Source organism: Chlamydotis macqueenii, chromosome 4, assembly GCF_036417535.1.
Source record: "Chlamydotis macqueenii isolate bChlMac1 chromosome 4, bChlMac1.mat, whole genome shotgun sequence".
NCBI classification, from domain to species: Eukaryota; Metazoa; Chordata; class Aves; order Otidiformes; family Otididae; genus Chlamydotis; species Chlamydotis macqueenii.
The window spans coordinates 57384313-57412136 of NC_141559.1; the positions used below are offsets into that span (position 1 = coordinate 57384313).

At 40.1% G+C, this 27824-nt stretch overlaps 1 protein-coding gene across 5 annotated transcripts; it reads left to right on the forward strand.

The window, feature by feature from the left end:
• YIPF7 (Yip1 domain family member 7) lies at positions 1-27824 on the forward strand. 5 transcript variants are annotated; one of them, XM_086746747.1, is made up of 8 exons: positions 1-84; positions 890-972; positions 1462-1578; positions 3092-3258; positions 4867-5012; positions 10767-10948; positions 23295-23339; positions 27775-27824. In XM_086746747.1, exons 3-7 carry the CDS (start codon positions 1463-1465, stop codon positions 23305-23307), a joined length of 624 nt encoding a protein of 207 aa, XP_086602873.1. In that variant the 5' UTR covers positions 1-84; positions 890-972; position 1462; the 3' UTR covers positions 23308-23339; positions 27775-27824. The 5 variants fall into 5 exon arrangements, with proteins under 5 accessions (XP_086602873.1, XP_086602871.1, XP_086602872.1 ...); XM_086746745.1 differs by lacking the exon at positions 27775-27824 and adding an exon at positions 24872-25007; XM_086746746.1 differs by lacking the exon at positions 27775-27824 and adding an exon at positions 24774-24959.

A 27824-nucleotide genomic window follows, 5' to 3' on the forward strand; every position in this document is an offset into this window, starting at 1 on the left:
CCCCTGTTGAAGCAAGATGATATTTTAGGTGTTCTCCAACATGTAAGTTCAACAGATTGGACTTTTAATCAAATATCTTAAGAAGTAAGTAACCTTAACTCCTAATTCTTTTCAAAAATAAGTTTATCTTTTCTGAACTCTACTATACAGATTGTAGCATACCTGATTAAGTAATTATTTCATTCTTTATAGTGATAGCAAAGAACATTACTGAAAGTGAACTATTGGGGTAGAGGTACCAACTAAAGTTTTTTGAAACGTTCTCTGTGTAAAATATTTATTGAACAAATGCATAACTGGCGTGCAATTCCAACTAAAACCACAGTGAATAGCTTACAATTAATTACTATTAATTCATATTTACAAAAATTATTTCTCTTCTAAATTTGGAAATTCTGCATGGTTGGTCAGCAGTTAAGAAAATAATATGAGAATAACTTCCACTTTGAATGCTCTAGGTGAATGAAGGAATTGGGTTCCCACAGATTAGTCTGATTATGGGATGCAATTTAGAAACTTTAATATGCAGCATTTCAAGGTCCCTGATGAAATACTAATCTTAATATATTTTACTTTACAAAGAGATTTGCAAAGATATTTTCCATAAACAGTGTGTGATTGATAAATATATAAATAACTATGAGAGTAACCGTGAGAAGAAAATTGTATTTTTGCCCATGGCATTTGGAAAGTTGGAAAAGAGGGCAAAAGTGAAGAAAATGGGAAATGTTAGGAGAGATTAATATCTTACATGAAAATCTAAGTAAATTGGATATGGCTATGGTTGTCAGTCAGGTTATATAACTTCTCTGTGTGTTTTAAGAGTTTAACTACATAAATGCTAGGCAAGTGGTGAAACACGTGCAGACATCTGATGGTGCATTTACAGGCAAATCCTGCTCAGATCAATGATTCCCTAAATCACTGAAGAACTTCAGCTAGGAGGAGAGAGGGCTCAGGGGAATCTCATCAGTGAGTATACCCACATGATGGGGGGCAGTAAAGATGACAAAGCCAGACTTTTCAAAACCTGATTGGACACCGCCCTGAGCAACCCACTGTCAGTGACCCAGCTTTGGGCAGAAGGTTGGACCCAGCAATCCCCAGAGGTGTCCTCCAGCCTCAAGCCATCAGTGATTTTGGAACTCCCTGAACCCATGCATTGCTCCTAGCAGGTGTAATGTCTTTGCTGCCTATGGGTCAGCATAAAGGTAACACTGAGGCAAAACAGAGTTGGTCCTTAAAGATTACATAAGATTAATTTGTCCTGTTATGACAAATGAAAGTAAAGAGTCCATTTTTGTCACTTCCAAGTTATCATGAGTTTCGACGGAAAGATTCTCTGAAGTATGTGGCTTTAAGGTTTTTTGTTTTCATTTTGGTTTAGGACAGTTCAAAACATAGATACTGGCTTGTTCCAAAGGCTATTTTATCAATACTTACAATCTTTTTTCCAATCAGAATGTCAAATTTCGAGCAGTTTCACTTCGACTTTTACCAGTCCAATTATACCATAGATGACCAGGAGGAAGGTTACAACAGGTATGAGTCTAATGAAAACTTCTGTGGAAGCAGAAAGTAAGTATGACACAAAAAAAAAAAAAAAAAAAGAAAAGAAAAGAGAGAAAAAATTACATATCTCAAAGCTCAAATTAAATTAATTACAAAAATTAAATTAATTAAACTAATTACAAAAACCAGCATGCCATTATCAGAAAAGGATTTTGTAATCAATAAAGTGGAAGTTTTAGCGAAGAAATACAAGACATAGCAGTAGAAGGACAGGAAGAATCCTATTATTTAATTTTTTTCTTATATTTTTAAAACCTATTGGTGACTCCTGCCCATGGAAGAGGGACACTGAGGGAAAGAAGATCTGAGAGTTTCCCATTAAGGAGATTTCTACAGATCTGTGTGGTAGGAGGCTGGATGTTGCTGTAGTTTCCCTGTTGAGCAGCTAATGGATCTGACTGGCGTCAGGTCTTGCAGATGGGGATGAACGGCAGGAGACCAGCTGAAGCCAACTGTGTTCCTCCCAGCCGTGCATTCGGGCCTCCTGGCAAAAAAAAACCTGTGGCCCACAAAGGTATTTATCACTCCTGCCCATGGAGACAGCTCCACAGAGTCTGCACCACCCCTCTGGAAAATCTCAGGAAATAAAGAATGGGTTTAGTTGAAGAACTGAAGTGCAAATCAAAGGATGAGAGATTGGCCCTAGGTCTCCCTAGGAATTCCTGGGCTCTTCTGTGTTATATCCTTACAATTTCTCAGCTTTCCTCTGTTTTTTTTTTTTCATTTTTACTATCAGCCTTACATACATGTTGGCTTCAGTCAGGTGAGAGCTCAGACGTGGTTTATGCCTTCTGGTCATACAGAAATAAAATAATATTTAATAATAATTAGGGAATCACAGAAAATAGAGCAGGAAAGAGCTTCAAGAAATCATCAAGACTTTACCCAAAGGAAAATTACTTATAATTCAACCTTTCTATGTAAAGGATTTGGTTCTGTGCTAGTTTTATATGTACAGATGTTACAGATTGTTTACCTAATTAGAGTGAGTGAGCTTCATGTCATTCATGTGGATTTTGGGGCACATATTGCTACAAATTTTTTAAGCTCTTTCTCAGATTCAAGAAAAATTATCGGAATATATGGCTCTTTCAGTAGCAGTATGGACATATCTGAGGAACGTCACTATGCTGTTTGGCAGAAAAGTCAGGAGTGCCTAAATTTGTGGCTACCCTCACAAATTCCCTTTCCCCTCACCCCCAGCCTGGGGGGCTGCACTGTGCCACTGCCTGAGCTGGACAGGCACAGAAGCGGGTGTGATGGGCTGCAAGGTGCTGGCAGGCTGGTAAGGAGCCCAGCCTGGTTTCAGAGGGGGTTGCAGCAAAGGGAGGCAAAGCCATCGTCAGCAGCTCAGCGTTCACTACACACGGTGGTCACTGTGCCCAGAAAATTTTCAAAATTCCCCAAATGGAAAAGCAGTTGAAAATTTAAACCATGGCACATGGGCAAGCAGCTTTAAGCTGTTGTGAAGTTGCACCTTGCAGTTACTTTTTTTCCTGTGATTTGCTTCTTGTCCCAGGAGCCAGACGGGAGAGCAACCTCCAGCCAGTGCTTTTGCCCCGTCAGAAATGCTTCTGTCCTCTCAGAGTTACACGGGTCAGATTTTGCAGCCAACTTACACTCCCGACACCCTCTCTCATCTTGGTTACATTGATGGTTTTGACGAGGAACCTCCTTTGCTAGAAGGTAAAAATAAAACCACGGGCAGTGTGTGTGGCTCCTGGGCGTGCTTCTGCTTTTGTTTGCCACTTCTGGCAGTCGCTAGAGAAATGGCAGCAGAGCTGCCAAGCTCGACTCTGCCAGCCTCAGCCAACAGCTCCTGGCCCCCAAAATTGCGTTTTCTTATTTGTATTCACCATGGATTCATTTAGCCTGATAGCATATATAGCATACACTTCAGTACCACTAGATGACAGCATAACAGTAAGTTTTGCATTCCCATTTCCAAATATTTTTTCCACTCTGTATTTATCCTGCGTACATACTGGAACATCTATAATTAATAAATACAGATAATAATCCTTTTTGCGTATCTAGTAATAAATTTAATAATTTGAAGGTGCTAAATAGCTTGTTTCAGTGGGAAAGAAATTGAGAAAGCTGCTTTCAGTTTCAATTAGTTGATAATTTAACTACATGAACAATATCATTCTTTGTGATGATTGAATCATCCTATATGCTAGTGGCTGATTTTGCAGTTTACAAAGTACTTGTACTACATTTGAAAAAATGGAGAATTTGTTTGTTATTATTTCAGCATAATGTAAAATGAGCAATCTCAGCCTACTTTTGCATACTGGAAGGCAAATGGAGTTTTTACTACTTAAAAGATAGTACTGCTGCCTCTGTTTGATATAGATAACTGCTAGATCTCTATCTCTCAGACTTCCAAGCATTTAACTCCACAGGCAGTCCACCCTGTGAAAAGGATGTTGAAATACAACTGCTTCTGATCCACAGGGCTTCAGAGATGTTCCTGTCTGTGTACCACATAAATCTGACCAAAGACACATATTTGCTTTCCAGACAGATCTAACACATTGTCAGCCTCAGCAATTCTGGCACTCAGTTCTGAACCTAACTTTTCCCTTGGTGGAGCATCTCAGGGAAGATGCTTACTTTTGCAAGCTGAAATGTTTCTGCAGAAGTTACAAGAGAAATCTTTGCCCCACTAAAGTTAATGGCAAAATTCCCATTGATTTTAATGGTGAAGAATTTTGTTCTGTTTCTAGGGGTCCTCAGTAATTACTTTTTAAATGCAAAAAAAAAAGCTTATAAAGCACTTCAAAAAGTATTATTAACTTGCCTTGAAGGGAAGAATGTCATTTTTAAGTCCCTCTGGCAATTCATGCTTAAGACACATCTCTTGTAAGATTTGCCAGAATTAAAGTATATAACTATGTCCTCAGCGTTCTAGAGTATCTTGAATTTTGCAGTTACTGCTAATTAGCATATTTTTCAACATCTAAGTTAGTCTGCATCAGATATATGTGTTTTAAGTACAGGAAAAACAAATATTAACACAAAAAATTCTGAGGGCATTTTTTGGTTCACTGTCTAAAATTGGATTTAATAAATTAATATTCCAATTTACAATCACAGCTGATTCTCAAATATACTGGATAAATAGCAGGGACAGCATGTTTCTACTACAGAATACACCATCCTACAATATTTTCTTAATTCAAGCGATTAAATTATTTGCTTGTTTGGGGTTTTGTGGTATCTAATGGGTTTCTGTAAAAGTGTTGTTTTCTTGTGAGCAATTAACAATCCTGTAATTTCTTGTTGCAGAACTTGGGATCAATTTTGAGCATATTTGGCAAAAAACATTAACAGTTCTAAATCCAATGAAGCCTGCAGATGGCAGCATTATGAATGAGACAGACCTCACTGGACCTATGGTTTTCTGTTTGGCCCTTGGAGCAACGTTGCTGCTGGTAGGATGTGGTAGAAATATGAAGAGATTTATTTTCTATCACCTAATGCCCAGGTGATAATGCTTCTGAAGTTGCTGAAGATATAGTGCTGTTATAAAATGAGTCATTTGCTGCCATTTGTTCTGAGATTATATATTAAAAAGTCTCCATGCTTTGAAAGTACCTGCATAAAGTTTAAATGTAATGTAGATGTAATACAGGTGAAGTGATGTATTGCTTCCCGTGGAAATAAAAGACCACACCATTTTTGGGGTGGGATAATGTAAACAAATAACAGATCTGTGCAATGTATATCCTGAGGAGATTCTGAACACCTGAAACATGGCAGCAGGTCCTAGGTAAGGACCTAACAAGGAGGTTTAAAAGGGAGGAATCAAAAGGCATAGTAGACCAGCCCAGTTTTTCTAACACTTTTGCTGCTGTTTTGAAATTATCATCTCTAAACAGAGAGTGCAGAGATATTTAAAAAAATATTTATGTAACCAAAATAATTAAAAAAAGAAAATAGAAACAGTCTTTCCCCCCCACCTCAAATGTGCAATAACTTCCTATACATTTTTTCTAGTGCTTTCTTAGCTTATATTCTTTTTCTAAATCATCTGCTAAACAAAATATTGTAGTCTGTGTTTAACCTCTTTCTACTTTATGAATATAACTTTCCTACAGGAGGAAAGTTGAACAGGGATTGCACACTACTCTAAATTCATCTATTTATCACTGACAACAGGGGCTCTCCAGTGCCACTGAAGTACAGCTCTGACTGTCGGCTGCAATTTATCAGACAGGGATAAGGTGGGACCATTCTGGGAAGGGCTTTACTGCTCTAGCAACGGAGGTGAGAGAAACAGGGCTCTAATTCTGCATTTCCTCTGTGATAAATAGTGCTGAATCAGAAAACTCTTGCAAATTCTTACTCAATTTGTACTGTCAGTGCTGTACCTTGAATGTGCAAAGTGCAATATAAATGGCAAGTATTATTATTATTATTTATGTTCCTATAAAAATAAAAATCTTTTAAAAGGGTGGAAGAGGCAGGAGGAAAGGGAATAAAAGGAAAAGAAGGTGGGAAAGTGGAGAACAGGAGAACACAGGCTGTTTTCCACATAAAGAAATAAAGGTATGAGGGGAATAAAAGGACAATGTGTTGAATTGATTATAATCAGGAAAATGGAAGAAAAGTTAAAAGAGATAAAATAGAAAAAAAAGATTGCTGTTGATTTTACTCCCTAGATAGCCAACAATTTTAATGAATATTAAACTACTATTATTGAAATAAAGTACTTTAATATCCCAGAATAAATATGGTAATTAAACATTTTAAGTATCATTAGAAAAACAACTATTTTTAATGCTCCAGTTTTAGGCCAGCAGAACTCCTCTGATACAACCTAGTGGTTTTGTGCCACAACTTCATAGCAAGAAGTCTATGGGATTTCCATGGGCCATCTTATAAATTCAGGCTTCTCATTTTATCTCAGATGCATTTGAATACTAAAGTGGCTCTTCAGCTGTGTAAGCTATGATATCCTTCTGTACATGAATAATTCTCTTCTAATAGCACCAGGAACATAATTTGTTTGAGAGCTTGTTTCCAAAAATAATTTATAAATTTTATTTCGTTTCAGCTTTTTAACTATGGAAAAATATGCAAAGATATTCTTCAAATGCTAACTGTTCTTTCAGAGCAGAGAGGAAAAAAAAGGAAAGGTTTTTAGCCTGGCAGCAGACTTGGTCTTCCTCAAACTGGCGTAAAGTGGGGCAGCTCCATTGCAGATAGAAAAACAAGGGCAGTGTGAAAGTTAGCCAAAGCCTGAGTCTCAGCTGCTTTGCATTTTACGTAGTCATTTGTATGAAATCAGACTTTGCCATCCACTTAAACTAAGGATAGTAGTACCCACTCTAGGCAGATGCAAACAAATAGACAAAGTCTGACTTTCTTCTAACCTTGTTCCTTCCGCAGGACAAGTTTAGCTCTTTCATTTCATCAAAGCCTGCCAGACTAATCAAGCCTGATTCTGGTTTTGCTTACATCACTGGGAATTGGGAGTATTCCCGTGTGTGTGAGTCAATATATTTACATATGTTAAGAAAGACTAGAATTGGAACCAACATGTTCAGCTTGCTTTTTTTTTTTCCTTTCTCATTTCCCTGCACCACAAATCAAACATTTTGCCAAGTGGAGATTTCAGATAGCTGCTGGTGCTAGTGCTTCCTTCATCTCTCTCTCAGTAATTTCTTAATCTTAAATTAAGCTGCTTAATAGTGCTGTGTGGAATAATTAAATACTGGAAAAAAAACCACCAGTATAAAATATTAGCTTGTAGTTGTTGCATCTGTGTGAGACAGAGCTTTTCTTAGTTGGTCTGTAGTAAATGATGTCCCAAACTGTTGTGGATGTTAAACTTACTAAAAATCTTTAATGACTGAAATTGTAATCTATAATAATCTGAGTTAGTATCACTCTCCCACACTATCCCTGGCTATCATTACTTTTATTTGGTGAAGAAATTTTTCTGGATTATTTTATACCGGTAGTATGCAAATGCCAGCATACTGAAGGCCAGCTGTACCTGAGTAGGCAGATTTCTGATGCTTTTAGTTCAGAAATGGATTATTCCTTTATGGTGGAACACAGTGGCGGGGAAAAGGCCAGCACTTGGGACATTGTGAGAATATGGGCAACCTGGCTGTACCTGACCTAACCTTGAGGACTGGAACCAGAGCAGAGCACAGCAGTGAGTCAGGTCAAGCTGGAAATAGTATAATGATGCTGATGCAGAGACAGGTCTTAATAACGGAAGCTGCCTTTCACATAAGCGTGTGCTGCTCTCCAACTAGAGCTGGTGACCACCAGCACCAACCTGTAACATTAGGACTTTCAGTTTGTGTCATCACTAGATTAGGCTCTCTCCAGTGTGTTGCTCTGTATTTGTCCAGCTCAAATACTGCTGGCCTTCAGTGATCAGTTTCCACTTTGAAGGATACAGGAAGAGGGGGCAGAGAAGGAGGGTCCTCAAAGTTGGTTTTCCCCAGATTTTATTAAAATGTATGGATAAGTAAAGTGGGAGGTCTTCTGAATCCTACCTAACCATCATGAAAGAGATACCTGTAAATATTGCAAACCACAAAAAAAGCTTCAATAATATTTCCACCTTGTCCATCACAAGAGAATCTAACCATAAGCTACGAAATTATTAGGAAACTGAGAGCCTCTATTAGTTTTGGTTCTCATGTGGTTTATCATATGCCATATATAATGTGTGCAGTATATAGATGTGTGTTTGTATGCACAAACACATCTGTGTTTTAAGTATGTATATGACCAATTTGGTGGCCTTCTATGGGGTGACAGCATCGGTGGACAAGGGACAAGCAACGGATATCATCTACCTGGACTTGTGCAAAGCTTTTGACACTGTCCCGCATGACATCCTTCTCTCTAAACTGGAGAGACATGGGTTTGATGGACAGACCACTTGGTGGATAAGGAGTTGGCTGGATGACCGCACTCAGAGAGTGGTGCTTAACGGCTCAATGTCCAAGTGGAGACCGGTCACGAGTGGTGTCCCTCAGGGGTCCGTGTTGTGCCTGGCCCTGTTCAACATCTTTGTCGGCGACATGGACAGTGGGATAGAGTGCACCCTCAGCAAATTCGCTGATGACACCAAGCTATGCGGTGCTGTCGACATGCTGGAAGGGAGGGATGCCATCCAGAGGGACCTTAACAGGCTGGAGAGGTGGGCACACGCCAACCTCATGAAGTTTAACCAGGCCAAGTGCAAGGTCCTGCACCTGGGTCATGGCAATCCCAGGCACAAATACAGGCTGGGCAGGGAATGGATTGAGAGCAGCCCTGAGGAGAAGGACTTGGGAGTGCTGGTGGATGAGAAGCTCAACATGAGCAGGCAATGCACCCTTGCAGCCCAGAAGGCCAACCGCATCCTGGGCTGCATCAAGAGAAGCGTGGCCAGCAGGTCGAGGGAGGTGATTCTCCCCCTCTACTCTGCCCTGGTGAGACCCCACCTGGAGTACTGCATCCAGTTCTGGAGCCCCGAACATAAGAAGGACATGGACCAGTTGGAGAGAGTCCAGAGGAGGGCCACGAAGATGATAAGAGGGCTGGACCACCTTTCCTATGAGGACAGGCTGAGAGAGTTGGGGCTGTTCAGCCTGGAGAAGGGGAGGGTCCGGGGAGACCTTATAGGAGTCTTCCAGTACCTCAAGGGGGCCTACAGAAAAGATGGGGAGAGGCTGTTCAGTAGGGCCTGTTGCGATAGGACAAGGAGTAATGGTTTTAAAATAGAGGGAGGTGGATTTAGATTGGATATTAGGAAAAAATTTTTTACAATGAGGGTTGTAGAACACTGGAACAGGTTGCCCAGAGAGGTGGTGGATGCCGCATCCCTGGAAATATTCAAGGCCAGGCTGGATGGGGCTCTGAGCAACCTGATCTAGTCAGGGATGTCCCTGCTCCTTGCAGGGGGGTTGAACTAGATGACCTTTGAAGGTCCCTTCCAACTCTATCCATTCTATGATGCTATATAGATACTGTTATGTGTTAGGAAAGTGATGCATTGTGACTCTTAATTTGAGATGTTGTTCCATGGTCCTGAGTTAAGGGCAGAGTTCCAGGTCTGAGCTTTCTCCTTCACAAATGCATGTTATCATTAGGATACAAAGTTCCAAGACAAAGCAAACAAAATGATCTTCATCCCAATCACTGTTTATTTCTGATGTATGAATGTTTATTTCTCATGTACAGATATGAAAATGACAGTATTGCAGAGCCAACATTCAGTATTTCATTTGTTAGAAGTTTGAAGGGAGAGAAAAAATATTTAACAGTCTTTTTTGTGTGTTCATTTTTGGGAGTGAACAATGCCCTCATGCCTGCAGGTGATCCTTTAAAATGATGGCAGGAGATCAAGAAATCAGTGGTGCTGTGGCCACTGTTGCCTGTTGTACTAGCTTTGTGTATAAATTAGAAAACATCAGGCTCCGGGCTGTCAGGCTGGTACTTTTCACAGGCACTAAATTCACACAAAGGAATAAAACCTGGAAGAAAAAAACACCTGGGTTTTTTTCATTCGTTGGAACAAAAAAAAACAAAACCCACAAGCTGACAGTTACTACTCAAGTTTATGTTGAAATGAATGTGTTGCATTGATCTAACCACAGAGATGTGTCTTTCTCATAGTCAAAGGGAAGAATGGACATTTTCACCTGGAAAACCAGCATACTTTCAGCAAAGTTTTACTAGTTTTTTTGCAGACCTGCTTAAAGCTGGAGGTTTGTAGTAAAATGTGAAGCATATCAAGTAAGTTGGGTCATTATTTTACTTAGGACACTTTTCCACAGCCCCATCCACACCTATTGGAAAGATGTTTCCTGACACTGAAATGTGCTTTCCATAAAATGTTCTTTCTTCTCAGTTTGTTACCAGTTAGACCTTCCCAAGTCTCCCCAACCAATTTCTCTCCTGTTTAGAACCCAATTACAGTAAGACAGAGAATCAGCCTTATAAATTTAAATTAACGACAAGCACATCCTCACAATTGCACCTTGGAATTTTTTGACGCAAATATTACCCAAAAGTATCAGCTACAGTTTACAATTGAACTGATGTAGGCGAAGCGGAGAGAGTGTGTGAACAAGAGCAAGTAACAAACCTAATGCTTGCCTTCTGTCTTCTCCCCCTGATTTGCGATCACTTCCTCGCTTCTGATGCTTCATGCTTACTTTTATTTATTCCAGGCGGGAAAAGTTCATTTTGGCTATGTGTATGGTGTGAGCGCCATTGGGTGCCTTGCGATGCATGCCCTACTGAACCTGATGAGCATCTCGGGAGTCTCACATGGCTGCGTTGCAAGTGTCTTAGGTTATAGCCTGCTACCCATGGTGATCCTGTCCTCTTCTGCAGTTGTCTTCTCGCTACAGTAAGTACCAGTGCATGGCGACAGAAATTATACAGAGGACAGTAAGTCAGAAGGCTGGTGTTATGCAAACATTTTGTAAATGGTTATGTAGCCAATTTTGTTTCTGAAACTGTGAAGAAAAACACCAATTTGTTTGTGCGTGTAGGTGGAAAAGGAAAAAAATGGACTGTGTTTGAGAGGGGTGATATATATTCATTTTAATATTAGTCCTTAATTCCACTGGTTCCCTCTTGGACTGAGAGTGCCTTTGATTTTTGCAGCAGCCTCAGATGTGATTTTGGTTTTGCAGAGCCAACAGTGGCTAAACTCAGGTATCCATTTGAAAAGCAACTGCCGGACTTCGGTTTTATATAGCTGGTTCTCTTGTTCCTTTTTTGTTCATAGCGTCAGGCTCCCATCCTTATGCTTCCTTTCCTTTTGTAGACTGATTTCTGTGTGACAGAATGAAATATCAAGCAACCCTTAATGATTTGGAGCATTAGAACAAGTATTTAAGATGTACTAGAGTCATATACTCTGAGGTATAGTTGTCGTGTAATTGCAAACCTGAAAATAACTGAAAACTTTGAGAAACCAAATGTGTGGTGGCATTTGTATCTGTGCAGGGGTGGGGGTGTTCAGTAATATACCTATGAATAGGTATATTACTCTCCTTCGTCCTCATTCGGCAAGCCTTTGAGATACAGGCTGTGTTTACTGCCCTGTTCACATAAAGCAGATTCAAGGAAACTCCAGATCTTGCCTGAAGGCCTTGAGCAGTACTTTTATCTGTTGTTAACACATTATTAATAATGGTTTCCCTCCTTAATCTTTGCTGTTCACTCACATTTTTAACTCTCCAATCTGTAACATATGGGACTTGGCAGCTGATGAATAAGAAAGTGCCCTCTGTTTGTTTTCTTTGGAAAAGCAGCAATTTTATAAATGCGTATATTATTTTTTAAGGAAGTTAGTGAGATGAAGATTTTGATGCAATCCTTGTGTGTTTCTGTGGAGCTATGGTGGGTTAACCTGACCATGTTCCATGTATTAAAATGTTTCTGAGCTGTCCTTGATGAGATGAACAGTAGTGACACTGAAGAAGCTGTTTATTGTCTGTTCTCTTACACTTCCCATATTTTCTTGATTAACCTGTTTAATAATCCACCCTAATAAAAGATGCAGATATATAATCATAGGACAGATGGGGCGAACTCCAAACCAGCTGTTACAACTGTGCAGGGTACTGTGGTCTGTACAAGGAATCCCCAAGCATACACTGCACATTTGTAGCATGCTGCAAATTTACAGAAAGCACATCTTTTGAAAATCTGTAATCTATACTATGATGGCCTTTATTAAAAATTAAACCATTATTTCTGAAATGAATTGATAATGTTAGGTGCCTGTCTACAGGATTCTGCAGTCCGACCTAATTCACTGTATGAAGCTGCCTGAACACAGCAAGTACCAAGGTTAACTATTACAAACATGCTGTTGATATTAAGTGGCAACTTTAAAATCCAACATACATTTCATTATTTCAAAGTGTAAAAAAATAACTTCAATGTTTGCTTTCACAGAAAATATATGTAAGATAATGTTCACATCTGTTGCAAAGTTACATACTAATCCAACAATTTTCCATTTTCATGGTTAGCTTTTTCACTAACTGAATAAAGAGTAATGACGTGAGCTTCACTGGATGCCTTGCTGTGCATGCCTTACTGAACCTGATGAGCGACAGGGTCCTGAATTGTACTGCAGAGAAAACCAGTTCTCTTATGCAAACTTGTGTGGAACCAGATTTGTTTGTGCCCATCTATGCTACCGTCGTGTCTGAGCCCAAGTTGATTAGATCTCCTTTCGGGGAGAAACTTCTTCAGCAGACTTTTTCCTTGGAAAAAACCAACAATTATTTACTATTGAATCCCTGAACAGAGTGGTCAGGCTATTTTCTTGACTAAACAGTGAAGGAAATGAGTCTAAGAGTGGAGGAAGGAATTCTTAGAGCCAGCTGATGCAAAGGATCCATTTGGTGACTGCATCTGCAGGTTTTGAGAGAGGAGTGGATAGGGTCCACTGATGTCTGTCTCCCCGACTCAGTCTCATACCAGAACACCCCCAGTCCTCTTGGTCACTGTGAGCATGACATCTGCCCATTGCCCCTCTCCCGTGCTTGAGGATTTGGCCCTCATGGACATGCCAGACACAAGCTCTCTGCTAAAGCTAAACCATTCCTTTTGGCAGTAACATGCTGTTAGAGCAAGGACTGAATTTATAAGTGAACAGAAGTATCTCTTGGCTCCAATATGATCTTGTGTCACCTTTCCATCCTGCTTACTGCCAGTCCTGGAACAAACCATGAGAGTTCATTGGACTTGAGCGCAAGGCAGAACAGCCACAGCTCTCAATTGTACTACCTTGTGATAACCCCCTAAAGAGTCATTATACTAGCTGAAAATTGTCATTGCACAGTACGTTCCTGTTACGTCCTGTCCCTCTGCCAGCCATGAGTGGCTCAAAGAGCCATCCATACCAGCTCTGAATTTCTGGCTAGCTGTTTAAGCAAGCATTTTAGCATCTCCACTTGGAGCAGAGGCCAGGAATTTGGTTCACAGAGCCTTGTGTAATTTCCCTGAATGCCACTGTGTAGGTTTAAAGAACCCTTAAATTGAGGATATTAAATCCCATAATCTTAATGTGTTATTTTTAATGGGTTGAAGTAGCAGTGAAGTGCTGAGTCACCTTAAAATCAATTCTCTCCTTCCTCCCCCAAAGTCTCAAGAGCTGACAACACCAAGTACCTTATTGGCCTGGAGGATGGATTGCCAGGAAAGGAACTAAGTCAATTAAATAAGGAGAGCTTTACTCATCATGGTTTAATTGCAATAGTAATATTAGTGGAGATTATTTCTGATAAATGGACCTAAGTAAGTATATGTAGTCTGTTTCTCACTTCTTGTTCTGTTTTGCTGATACTTTGGAAAAGTGGGGCACCAGGAAGTCCTTTAGCAAGTGGCAGAGGTTCATTCATTCTCCATGTCCTTGAGACTGACACAGCGAAAGTGTGTAACGCAGCTGATCTCATTATGTACTTCAGCAGCGTATTACGCACACGATCTCATGCATTTTACAGAAGGAGAGTGCAAATAAAGCATATGTGAAACATTATTTATTGGCAAGATTTTGTTCCTGCAAGGTTTAGTAGTGGGCTCTCTGTAATATGCAGGAATATTTCTGCAGGTTTTTGACCACAGTCCCATAATTATCAGTTCTTCAGGCTACCCTGTGCCTGAGAGGTGGCAGAATGTAAATTCAGAAGGATTCAGCTATCATCAAGGGGCAGTGTGGAAAGCCATATCCTTTCAGTGTACAGAGAAGGATGCCAGGAAGAGCAAAATATTTTTTCTCAGTGGTTCTTTTCCCCATCCCTTACTTTCTACTCAGTGAGCACCCTTTTTTTGAAAGACCAGTTGAGCTTTCTCCTGGGAGGTAGTCAACACCTTTCTGCATGGTCAGCTGCAATATAATTCTGTAAGAGCCTCGTTGTCTCTCCTTAGAGTCCAAGGTGTACTTAAAACCTGTGCCATCCATTACAAAAATGCAACTTCTCCAGGTGATCAGGCTGCCTGGTGGAAGAGTAGGTCTGTAGTGTTGTTTTAGATCCTAACAACTTCTACAAGATGTTTTTGGCTGCAAGAGGATCTTTGCTAACTTTAAACTTCAGCTGCTGCATCCGTTGGAGCCATGAAGATTTATTTGGAAATGTACTTGTCCTTTTAGCAGTACTACTAATGAAGCTACTGCTTTATCCATGCTGAAGAAATTACCCTTTTGTTTCCTGTTACCACTTTAATTTGTTTCTCAGGCTTGATTTTCATAATGTCAGTGAGTCCTTGGTTCTTCCAGTGACTGTTACCTTATCAACCATAAGTTGCTAGACATTAACTTGAGTTTGGTAAGATTTAATGTTACATTTACAAACAAGTGGGTTCTGCCGTGTTTCTTTTGGTTTTTTTGTTGTTTTTTTTTTCTCCTAGGGGGATCCTGGGAACTTTGTTAGCTCTCTTTATTATTGGATGGTGCAGTTTGTCAGCCTCCAAAATTTTTACCTCTGCATTGGCTATGGAAGGACAGCAGCTTCTCATTGCATACCCATGTGCTTTACTCTATGGACTTTTTGCACTTCTAACGGTTTTCTGAGATGTATTTTCTGGTAGCCCTATTACAGTCTGTTTATGGTTGTTAGAGAGGCAAGGAGTTATTTACTTGTTTTCAGATTGCCTAGAGTTGCGTTAGGTTCCATTAAAAAAATCAGACTATATAATTTACCTTTTATTTGCTTAATGGCTGGTAATGAAATAAAAAATCAAGCTAACAGGTAGATGACTGCAATAATGGTGTTTTGAAAGTCTTACAGCTTAAAGAAAAACATTTGTATTAAGAAAGTAGTAAAAGTGAAAAAATATGAAATAAATGATAATTTTAAAAAGTCTTTTCTGAGTATTTAATATATAATACATATACTAGAGAGTAACTGGAAAGTAGTAATTAAAATATTTAATAGACCTAGTAAATAAAGTGAAAATGCAAATTTATTTGTTTCAGAAAAACCCAACCTGCCATCTTATGTGATTACTAATTAATATGCAGAATTTATGTGAGTGGGTTTGTTTGTTTGTTTTTTTAACAGAAGAGTGAGTGGCCCTGCTTTGTGATGTTGAAGAATGGTCCAATAACATGTTGCTACCACAGAGCAACAGAGAATTTAGGGATGTCATCTTTTTTTTTTTTTGTTGGCTTGTTTTTTTTTTTAAGAGCTGTTGCTGTCCGAGACGCTATTTTACTGTTTGTAATGTACAGTAATGTTATATTTTAGAATTGCCACTAAACCACCACCTGCTGTCACTGCAGAAAAGCACCATACAAAGCAAAGGCAATTCCTAAAAATGCCTCCTGAAAGGCAGAACTGTATTTGAGAAAGCAAAACACAAATCTCCACAATTTTATTGACCCCTCAAAAAATCTCTTTGCTGCTTTTAGTTTTACAGTGAAGCACAGAATGCACAAGATGATGTTTCAAAATATAATATTATAATTTGTGGTTTAGTTTTGTTTAGTGAGGGGGGCTACAGTGGCAGCTTCTGTAAGAAGCTGCCAGAAGTTTCCCCTTTGTTCAGTGGACTTGGCCAGGCCTAGGGTGGACCTGCTGCTGGCCAGGGCCGAGCCAATTGGTAGCAGAATGTTCTGTGATAACACCTCTGCAATAACATATTTAAGAAAGGGAAAAATAAAAAAAAAAAAAAGGAGAGAAGATGTGAAGCACCTGAGCGGGGGCAGAGAGGGGAAGGCGGGAGCCTTGTGGGCCTTGCAGGCTTCACCCTCTGGCCGCCTGCTGGCCCAACTCGGCCCAGCCCGGCTGCAAGAAGTGGAGAGGAGATGAGAAGTGAATAAGATGTAAAAAGGATCCTGAGAGGCATCTGCCTGAGCCAATTGCGAAGAATTTCTTGTGAGAGGAATGGCAGCAGATGCCAAGGTCAGTGAAGAAGGAAGGGGAGGAGTAATGCGCTCCTGGCCAAGATTCCCCTGCAGCCCATGACGAAGACCATGGTGAAGCAGGTTGTCCCCCTGCAGCCCATGGAGGTCCATGGAGGAGCAGAGATCCACCTGCAGCCCATGGAGGACCCCGTGCTGGGGGATATTAATGCCTAAAGGAGGCTGTGGCCCATGGAGGGGGCAGCCGTTCTGGAAGAAGTGCACCCTGTGGAAAAATGACCCACGCCAGAGCAGGTTCACAAAGGACTGTGGCCTGTGGGTAGGACTCCACAAAGGAGCAGGGGAGGAATGTGAGGAGTTCTTCCCCCGAGGAGAAAGGAGCGGCGTAAAGTGACAAGTGATGAACTGACCATAACCCCCATTCCCTCTTCCCCCCTGTGCTGCTTGGAGAGGGGGAAGGATGTAGAGATAATGTTAAGCCTGGGAAGAGGGAGGGGTGGGGGAAGTTATCTTTTTCTCTTTCTCGTTATCCTGCATTGGTTTTAGTAATAAACAAATAGTTTTCCCCAAGTCGAGTCTGTTTTGCCTGTAACGGTGACTTTGAGGATTTCTCCCTGTCCTTATCTCAAACCTTGACCCATTTTTTTCTTAAATTATCTCTCCCTGTTTCCTCGGGGGGTGCGGAGAGTGAGAGAGAGAGACTGCGTAGTTTGGTCCCGAGTGGGGCTAGACTACAACAGAAGTCCCAAGCCGTCAAGCAGAAATGGAGATATGTGTCATAACAAGACCAAAATCCAATAGGCAGTGGTAGAGAAAACAAATGTAACTGTAGAAGGGGCTAGGGAAAAGAAATAGATGAAATAAAAGAAAATCTGAAAGAAATAAATGACAGCAGATTATTTCTTCAGTTTTTTAGGGTGTCTTCCATCTCGATGAATAACTTTATGATCTTGATTCTCCTCTACCTTATTCATTATTTTGAACTCTTTGGTGAAATGCCTACAAAATAATTCTCTCTCTAGACAGAGGCCAAATGATTCTGTGAGAGTGGGTCCTGATACTGCAAGCATTTATGCAGAAGCTTAGCATGGCAAAACTGCTCAAGAATACATAAAATTAATTGTCTTCCTAATCCTTTTCAGGTCAGTTTGTCCTCAAGCTACTGATTCTGTTTCTGAATTGAAAGAGCCTTTGGTAAAAATATTTCCCATTGCTGGCATATTTGTTTTTTCGAGAACTCTTGTGCAAACCATTCTGGAATTCATTTTACTGAACTCCAGTGGAGTTAGTTTGGACTAGGAGTCATGAGAAGTCAATAAAAGGTAAAGTGTACTTAGCCAATTCCTTAAAAAATCACAACTTGTTTATGGAAAAATACTTGCTGCGTTTATCCATTTCGTTGTTGCAAGGGTAGGAACACAGGCACAGAGAGGCCGACTTGGAGGCATGACCCTGGAGCAAGTTGTAGCTGTAACTAGGCAGGATCTAGTTGCATATAAGTGAGAAGTGTCTGAATTTGGAAGATCAGCATTTACAAGCCCTGCTGTATCAGGGAGTAAATTTGCCACTAATGAGGCACAGATAAATATGTCAGGTGACTCCAGGGTATAGTTATAAAATCGGGCAGTTTGATTTACCATGCACTAAAGGCATTCTCTTGTCTGAACAGGGAAAGATTCATATGGTTGCAAGTCTTCTGAAGTTTGGAAAAGACGGTTTAGAAACATTTCAATCCATTTTTTGTCCTTCACTTCCTATTATCATTCATACTGTCTCAAACAAGTTTAAAAAGGTTCTATTCTGCAGCACTTTATATTTATTTTCATCCTGATCTGCATGATATGGATGGCAGGGGAACCAGTGAATCAAGCCATCAATTTGTCTTTTGATGTCATAGACAAGGCAGATTACTTATGGGGAAAATGAACACCTTGAGATTTTGCCACAATATTTACAAAGCAAATGCTAGTCTAATTTTAGTTTTATGTTTATTCTCTCAGAATTTATAACTTTTTTATTTTCTTCATTGAGGTGCATCTTCATCCTTTTGAATGCTAACTTCAATAACTTCCCTTGCTTTACTGTTTAGCCATGCTGATTTCCTTTTACCTGTTTCCAAGGGATTTCCAGCAAATGGTATGCACTGGTGCTATGCTCTGAGTATGGTGTTCTTCAGGGATCTCTATGCTGCCTGTGGGGACTTAAATCTCTTACCATCCTTCTTTGATTTCTTTTAAACAAGTTTCCTCATTTTTACCTAGCTCTCCTTTCTGAAGATCAGCATGGCCATGGTGATGCTTTTGGGCCTGTTATTCCAGTGTGCTTCTTGAATCTAATAATATTATGGTCACTATTATTAGCAGTTACTTCCTCAAAAATAAATTTTATTTTGGTTTAAGATCAGTTCAAAACATGTTCGGTAATACACTCTTGTTCTGCCTCTCTGGACAGGCCTTCCCAATACCACTTAGTTTTCCTGTATTGTCTCTTGTCTGGGCCATTGTATTTCGCTCCCTGACATCATTCCGTTAAAGTTTAAATACAAGCCTGGCAAGCTCTTACTTTCAACTTGCCAAAGGAGGATTATAAAAGGGTAATGGGTCACAGACTGATTTTTAATTCATGCTTCCCACCCCAAAGAGTTAAAAAAATCATGAGGCAATAAACATAAGCTTCAAAGCAAAAGGGGAAAAAGAAATCATGGTTTCTAATCAGTCTTTGGTTTCTTGATTTTCATACCACACACGCGAAAGTTTGATTCTGAATGTGCATTCACATACAAAAATGGACACTTAGTTCATTTCTGTTTTTTCAAATGCTAATGCCAGTGTTGGACACAGGCGGGATAGCAGAGGTCTACGAGACAAAGTGCTTGCCTGTCTTCCACTGCTTCTGTGCCAGATGTACTCAAGGTCACCCTCAGAAATGAGCTTGCAGCATTCTGCTGTAGTCTAAATATTTTGCTGTTTTAATGCAACAAAGTGCAGGTGAGTATGAAAGTGAACATATCCTGAGTAGGAGGACACTCGGGATGGGCATGGGTCGGAGTATGCAATGAAGATGTAATGGTATTTGAACAGCAGCAGCTGACAGCACATCAGGTTGCATCCAAAGACCTGCCCTCCATGGCCAGCCAAGGGCCATATTTGTAGTACCAAGGTTCCACTATTTATCAAAAATTATCTTGTCATATGTCATCTCTGAAAGGTTATAATACAGGCATTGAATAGTTTAACCGCTGGCAAACTGAATTGAGGATTGAAAGCTGCTGACACATTGGATTGGACACATGCCGTGCTTCCTGGTGAAAAAGCTCCATTAGCAAAGGGTAATATTTTTCCCTTTTATTTTAGCATGGAAGCCACAGAAAGCTTAGCTACAAAAGCTATGAAACTTATTTCATGACTGCATTGTTTATGTCATTTGAGAGTGAGATATGACAGCTCTGTCTTGTCTTAGACCTCTCTTACCACCACATTTATTTCAGCTCCGTGCTTAGCAGTCATTTTCACATGTTGGCTTTTTCTGTCTACTGAATGATTTTATCTGAATTTTGCAGTAATGTTGAATTACTGACCTTTATTCATATCAATAATGGGTATAAGTGAAGCGAGAATTCAATAAATTATATCTGGTTTAAATTTCCTTTTCCTTCCTTATTGTCAGGAGCATATTTAGTGGTCAGGCTGCTGTGGGCTTGTTAATGCCTCGTAGTCAAAAGTATATATGATATACATATGTAAAAATAAAAATATACATATCTATGATAGGTTACAAGACACTGGGGTTGCAATGAGTTGCAAGCAGTACATCAGCACTTTGTGACGGCATAACATTAGCAATCTGGTGACCCCATCAGGGAGATGCTATATATCCTTTCAAAGAAATCAACAACTGCAGCATCTGATAAGCCTCATGGAGAATCCCTGCACATAATGGCAAAGCTCGCAGTGACATGATGCATTTGGTGGTTAATATATATTCTGACAGACAACAAAAGGCTACTGGATCAGCAAGTAGTGGGTTACTGCAACGTAATGGCTACAAAAATAAACTGGATAATTAATGTCAACCTGCCTGGATCGCTGTAATATGAAATTGATCTCTACCTGTGTTGGTAGTACTAATGGATATGTTCCTTTTCAAAATCTGCTCACTGTCAAAATGTACCCTTCACTGATTCCATGTTCCTTTAGCCTCTTGCATGTTTATTCTAAGCAAACTGCAATGGTGCTGTTAGAAGTACCGATTTTGTAGCTGTGGGCCATGACTTGTCTGCCTAAACGATCTCACCTCCTCAGCGTTCCTGATGGTGGATTCTGAGGAGAGGTCAGAGCATGCACAAGGGCTGTGTTTTAGTGGTGTTTGCCAAGTGATTTTAACAGCTGGAACAATGACAATATGTTTGCTGTGATTACCAAGCACATTTATTAGACTTATGGTCTCATCATTAACTTAAAAATGCCCAGTGACCTTGGTGCTGCATCACTGAACTAGATGAACGATGCAATTCACAGTGATCTGCATACAGTTGCATAATAAAGACCTTGGCCAACACGTACCCTCTGCTATGTCAGCCCTTTAGTTACAATTGTGAAAAAAAAGAATCATTACCCGTCTTTTGCCATGATATTAAGTGCAGTGATAATGAGTGAAAAGAGGTTGCAGAAACACCACACGTGTAATTGTAAACATAACAGACCACATGAGAAAACATTGCTTTGCAGAGAACAAGGGGCAGTTTTTCAAAGGCACAAAGGTCAGTCCTATCAAAAGTCACTGAAATCTGAGCTCAAGTGTGTACTTTGGTGATTTTTTTGACAGCCTCCTGACAAGCGCTCCTGAGCAATCAAAGTACAACGAGCCACCAGGCTACCACAGGCAGTCTCCCAGGGGACTAATGACCCACATAAAATTCTGCGTAGAGACATCTGTAGCAATCAAGCCTAAGAAGCTATCCCAATGCATGGATGCAAAATGTGATCCCTGGCTACAACATTGTTCTTTTGTTTTATTCTAGTTTATTTAACCCTTGTCTCTGGACATTGGGTGGCTGCAGCTTGTTTAGCTCAAGCACTAGCTGCTTCTTATCTCAGCTCTAAATGTACGATATGGAGTTTAACTGGGCTCTGGCTTTGCTCTTCAGCTTGGTAGACTGTTGGTTGCTCTTGGTTCTGACTCTTAGCCCCATTCCTCACTATGCTGCTTAGCCAAAATTTCTTCTTGTTCCTGATTTTTAGTTTCTGGTTCCAGGTTCATAGTTTTCATCATAATAACCATTTAACAATCTGCATCCTTGTTGTATTTCCGTGATAATCAACCAACCTTCTAGAAAATAAAGCACACAGAGTAGGAAGGAGTTCTAGTGAACAATGTGAAAATATTTCTGAAGTAAAATTCTGTCAGCACTTGGCCATCACTAGTCCTTTTGGTCTACAGCTGACTATAAAATTAACTGCAGTTAGGATTATATGTAGTCTAAACAGTAGTGTTGAGAGAGAAACCTTTATCATGTTTTATGAGTAAAAGTACTATTTTTAATGCAAATACCTTGTTGAAACCCCAAATACGATCTGGGCCTTAGGAGTGATACAACTGCATATCTCAGTGAAAAGGCTCTGGAAAATAATACCCTAACATTGAAAGAGGCATAAAGTGATGCACTAGATTTTATCTCTCCACTGTAGAACAATATGATAGTCATGCATTACTGTTCAATCGCTCTTCTGAATTGCTAACTGAATGGAGGAAGTACACTGTCGATGCACTGCAGAATGTGAAATAGTTTAGGCAGTTATTCCTTGTGAAAAGTAGTAATGGCACTTGGCCATTTACAGAAGAAGTAGGCGTGATAATGTGATCCACTTTAAAGTGCACTTGTGCATTTTGCTTGGTGAGTCAATTTGCTGGAGGAAGATGATACTAAATGACACTAATAACCACAAAAAGGATGAGTGCAGCATAAATTTGCTTATATTTCAGACATTGTGCACATGGTGCATAGAGATCTGCAGAGTGTTGCAGTGTAGCAGCACTGCGATATATCTCACCTGCATAATGAGTACTGCTGAATAACTGTTGGCACTGCGCAGGAAACCCTTTGACTGAGATATGAGCATGCCTAATGCTTCCTGCCTTGTAAAAAGGACCACTTCTCAAAAGAAAAATTCACCCTGGAGGCACATGAATTTCTGAGGGCAGACATTGAGGTGATATGTTTAACGGAGCACTTTACAGTTTGCTTCACCATCACCACTGCCTATATACTTGTATTCTCTCCTTCCAGTACACCAGTCTGGTTGCTGATTGGGTCCTGCTGCAAAAGAGGAGGCTCAGAACATTGCTAGGGTCAGTTGCCAAAAACACCCTGAAGTGCAGCAAGGATCTCCACATAAGTGTTCACCAGAGCCACAGCCTGTGTTCGGTGAATAATGTAGAGAGGTTTTTGCTAAGATAGATCACACCTGTGTTGCTGATGTCTCTCTCCCGGTTGCTTTTGGCCAGAAGATATATGTATGTACAGCAAGTCACCTCCTGTGCTATGGCTACGACTTACCAAAGAGCTATGGTCCCCACATGATCATAGCCCTTATAGGTACTTTGTCTGGTTCCACCAGCTGAAATATTACATGTGTTACACGATCAAGCAGAATGAAAGATATTTTCCTATTTCAGACTAATTAAAACTCAATTTTCTGACTGTTATAGCAGCTGAATAATCATAGATTCATTAAAAAAATCAGTGTAGGAAAGGACCCCGAGAGGCCATTTAGTCCATCTTCTGCCTCAAAGAAGGATTGACATAATTTCTGACACCATGATATGGCAGAGTGTCTTTCCTTTAAAACTTTAATCTTTCTCTCAATAGATCTTTCAAATGACTACAGAGAAGATCTCCGCCTTTCTTTTAATGGTAGGTGGCATATACTGGGCAGTGTATTTTTGTTTTCTATATATATGTGTATATACATATCTATGTACTGGCAAGGATGTTAAAGGTACACTAACAATAGACTGCTGGTTATCTAGTTTTGTGTCATTAAGTTACAATGGAGGCGATGATGCAAATTAAACAGCTAGAGGGCACATACAGTGTCTAGTTTCAGATTTCACATACATACTGCTGATTGCTGGAAACTCAAAGGCTATACCAGGGGAAGAGTCACACTATGTATACCTGGTTTCTCACATTTTTTGCTTAAAAATATACTTCCAGCCACTTTTAGAAAAGGAATACTGAGATAGATAGGGCTTTGGTCTCACCAAAGACCATAATTCTTATGTTTATCGTTGTTATCCTCATCCTTGTGATTATTATGTAGTGCCTAATGGCTAATCAAGAGTGATACTAGTCAAGGTACAAGGAGAGAATAGTGCCTCTTTCCCAGAACAGCTTATGCCAGTAAAACACAACTGCTGTAGCAGTACACAAGTGATGGCAACATTCCATTAAAACATTGCAAAGCTTTCCCTCTGTATAGTCAGACTGGTGCACCACAGAAAGCATTTTCCTCTGTAATCACTGCAGTATGGTACTAATGAGCTTGTTAGGATTTGTGTGCTTTACTGCACAGTTTGCATACTTTGTGTACTTGGGATACTTCAATGTTTTCTAGCTGTGCCAGTGGTATTTGCATTCTGATTGCTTAACAAAACAATGCTGCACATTTAAGGGAAGTCGTAATGCAAATACAATGCATGGCGACAATAATAATATCCTGTGTGCCTACAAATCCCAATGCACATGATCTTATGCATTCAGATGTGAATGAGCTAGACAATGTGAAGCCACAAGCACCAGTTTATATATAAATTCTGTATATGTGTCTTTACTAACATTTTTTTAAACAGCTCAAGGGATTAAGGGAAGAAGGTTTTGCCTGTAACAAAAAGGAAATTGTGGTGAACACACTGGATTGAGACGAGTTCAACTCAGGCACTTTGCTGGATTTCCTATGGGACTCTGGCCAGTATTTGGGCTTTGAATCCCACAGGTGTTCAGTGACGTATCCCACTGATTTCCTTGGAGACAGGTATCTCTCAGGGTCTGGCCCTGCAACTCCTCAGCAAGGCTAATGATACTTTCACATTTCACAAACATGCTGTAAGGAGAATCATAGAATGGTTAGGGTTGGAATTCAGCGTCTTAAAATTTACTGGGCACTCCAGCAATGGAGCCTAAATTCAACTCTTACAAATTAGTGATGAAATGCCACTTCCCAGACTAGCATGTTATCTTTTCGCTGGGACACAAGCCCTCCATACACATGGACACCAACTTTTAAACCCAATGGACAGCATATCAGATGGAACAGCCCTAATAATGAAAAACTTACTTCCTTTCTAGCCTGGTGGAGCCCAATGGCCAGCCTCACACCTGCCTGCCATGTTCTCCTCATCCTCTGCCTTTTGCCTGTGACTGTGCAACACCTCGCTTCTTCACAGTGGCCACATCACCCTAGTGTAGGGAGACTTAAAAAAGACCTCAGAGACAGAGTCCCTTTCTCTCTACCTTTTGAAAACCTGAAGAGTGGAAAATACAGAAGTACCAAGACCAAGATGGATATAAACAAATATTGTGACAACTCGCATGCCTTGCTTGGGAGTCTTGATTTTAAACTGTGGGGGATATAAACTTCAGCAGGACTGGGAAAGGCTTACGCAGTTTATTGACACGAAGGATGCATCCTATTTATAGAACAGAGAATCATAGAATAGTGAGGGTTGGAAGGGACCTTCAAAGGTCATCTAGTCCAACCCCCCTGCAAGGAGCAGGGGCATCTCCAACCGATCAGGTTGCTCAGATCCCTGTCCAACCTGGCCTTGAACGTTTCCAGGGATGCGGCATCCACCACCTCTCTGGGCAACCTATTCCAGTGTTCCAATACCCTCATTATGAAAATGTTTTTCCTGATGTCTAATCTGCATCTACTTCCCTCTATTTTAAAACCATTACCCCTTGTCCTTTCACAACAGGCTCTGCTGAAGAATTTCTCCCCATCTTTCCTGTAGGCCCCCTTTAGGTACTGGAAGACCACTATAAGATCTCAGCTGGGAGCACTAGAGGTGTTTATGCAAGGTCTAAACGCAGCACTCACACACATCTGTGTACACTGGCCAGTGTACTGGCAGGCGGGATAAATTGCAGGAAGACTTAGCTGTCTGTCCCACAACAACAAAGTATTAGGAAATGGACTCTACCAAAAATCAATGCCGCTGAAATCCAGACTCCAAGTCTGGACTACTGAGTGACTCTTACCCAGACATTCAGCATTCCCAGAATGTGATGGGTCCTGGTTTCTTGTGGGAAATTCAGTATGTCCTGCAGGTCTCCTTCGGTTCACAATCACTGTCCAGAGCCATGGGTCCCAGCTACGCAGCATCAGCCTGGCTAGCATAACTGGATCCAGTACACTGCTCCCTGTTAGATGGAGCTTGGTAAATTGCTCCAGTCATCTCAACAAGGTATTAGTTCAGTAGTTGTGAGCTAACTCAATAAAGGGCTTTATTTTGTAAATAGACTGTAATGTTTTAAATAATCAAACATCTGTAACTCTGTCAGCCAGTCTATTTCTGCAGGTAATAATCAGTTCAATGAATTCCAGAAATATTTCTGAAGTAAAATCCACTAATATTTTTATTCTTCAGTCCAGTGTGACCAGACAATGTGCGTGGTCAGCAATAACACTTTACAACAGTTAATCCATCATGTGCTGTTGATATTCTGTTTATTACTGACTATTTATAGTAACTTCTTTGTCCTTGATAGGACATACTCCATTTTAGCAAATAGATGCACATGTGATTTTTTTGATAGATCTGGTGGAAAATTTTCATCTGAGACCATTTTTTTTTTCTGACAAGTCTGCCTATTTGTTCAAAGCATCTGAACAAGATAACCAGATTTGCAAACAAACAAACAAAAAGATCACTGGTTGACAGCAATTTTGGTGCAGGCATAGGCATAAGTAAATAAGATAATGAGAAAGAATCAAATGACAAGGCTGGGCTGTTTTCCGTTTCAGGAATACAAAGCTGACTTAAGCTCCTATGACTCAGATTTCAGTTGCCTTGGATCACTGAAAAAGCATTGCATAGCTTTGTATTACTTAGAAGTATGGAGAAGAGGAAATTGTGCTATTCTTTATACTTTTGAATATAAACACGAAGAACTAGGTCAATGCCTTAATCACAGGACTGCTTGTATTATTTTGCTTATCCTTTTTCTCCTTCAATGGGCATTTTATAAAGTTGCATTCCATTATTAAGTAATTTGAACTGAAATCAAATAGCAAGGAAAAGGAAAGATAAGATTTTCTGTCCATCCAAAGTGTTTCTTTCATACCAATTAATCTGATCCTAGACAAATATTTCTAAAACGTCAGAGCAATTAGACTGAACAAATTATTTTCTTTATTTTGTTTTTAAAGTCAGCTGTTCTTTAGATCAATTTCTAATAAACAGCAAGCAGATAAAATAATTTTCTCCCTCTCCCTCATTTGGATTCTGATCCATCGCACATCAAAGTCAATAGAAATGCTTTCACTAGATTCACTGGTGTTAGGATAGAGCTTTTATTGTTTGTTATGAAAACTGAGAACATATTAATTCCTGGTAGTGATGGTGGATACCTTTTCAACTGTTCATAAACTGCACACTAAACAGTATAACAGATATCATCACATGTCCCAATACTATTAAGACTTTTGCACTAGTCAGTGAACTTTGGAAAGCCTCATGAGGGAGGAAGTGAGGCTTGTCTCTCATTTGTTGTTCCAATCAGACTTGCTAATCAGTCTGATTGATGGATAGATTGGGACCAGTCTTTAGGATATTTATACTGGTTTTATATAGCCCTGCTGTACTGGATCATTTTGTTCAGGCATTATTAGGCATGTACAAAGAGATGCAGTGATCAAGATATATCTGTTTGCAATGAATAAAGCAATCATTCCTTGTCTAGGGATGTAAGAGATATCTAGGAGATTCAGTGAGCTGCTAGGCTGTGCATGCTCACTACACCAAGACAACACCTGAAGAGTCTCTGCTGACCAGTCTATCTCTGTCGCCAGTTGCTGTCCTCCAGCCTCTTTAGGAATTTACACCTTTCTACATTTTCCCCTATGACTCTGCTACAGACTTCCTCATACCTCTTTCTTGCAACAATGAATTTCCTCAGCCATCTGAGCCAAAGTTTTGCAGCTTGGCTGAAGAGAGCTAAGCATTGGGCTATTCAGATGAACTGCTGGGTAGGTAGGTATGGTGCAGCTGAAACCACAAGTTGCTGCTGGACGCAAGGGAAATTTGACCATTTTTTCAACATTCTTATTCTCTCTTTTCTTCCACAGTCTGTCACTACACTGCACTTATCCACTGTCCTCCTACCTCAGCTTCCAAC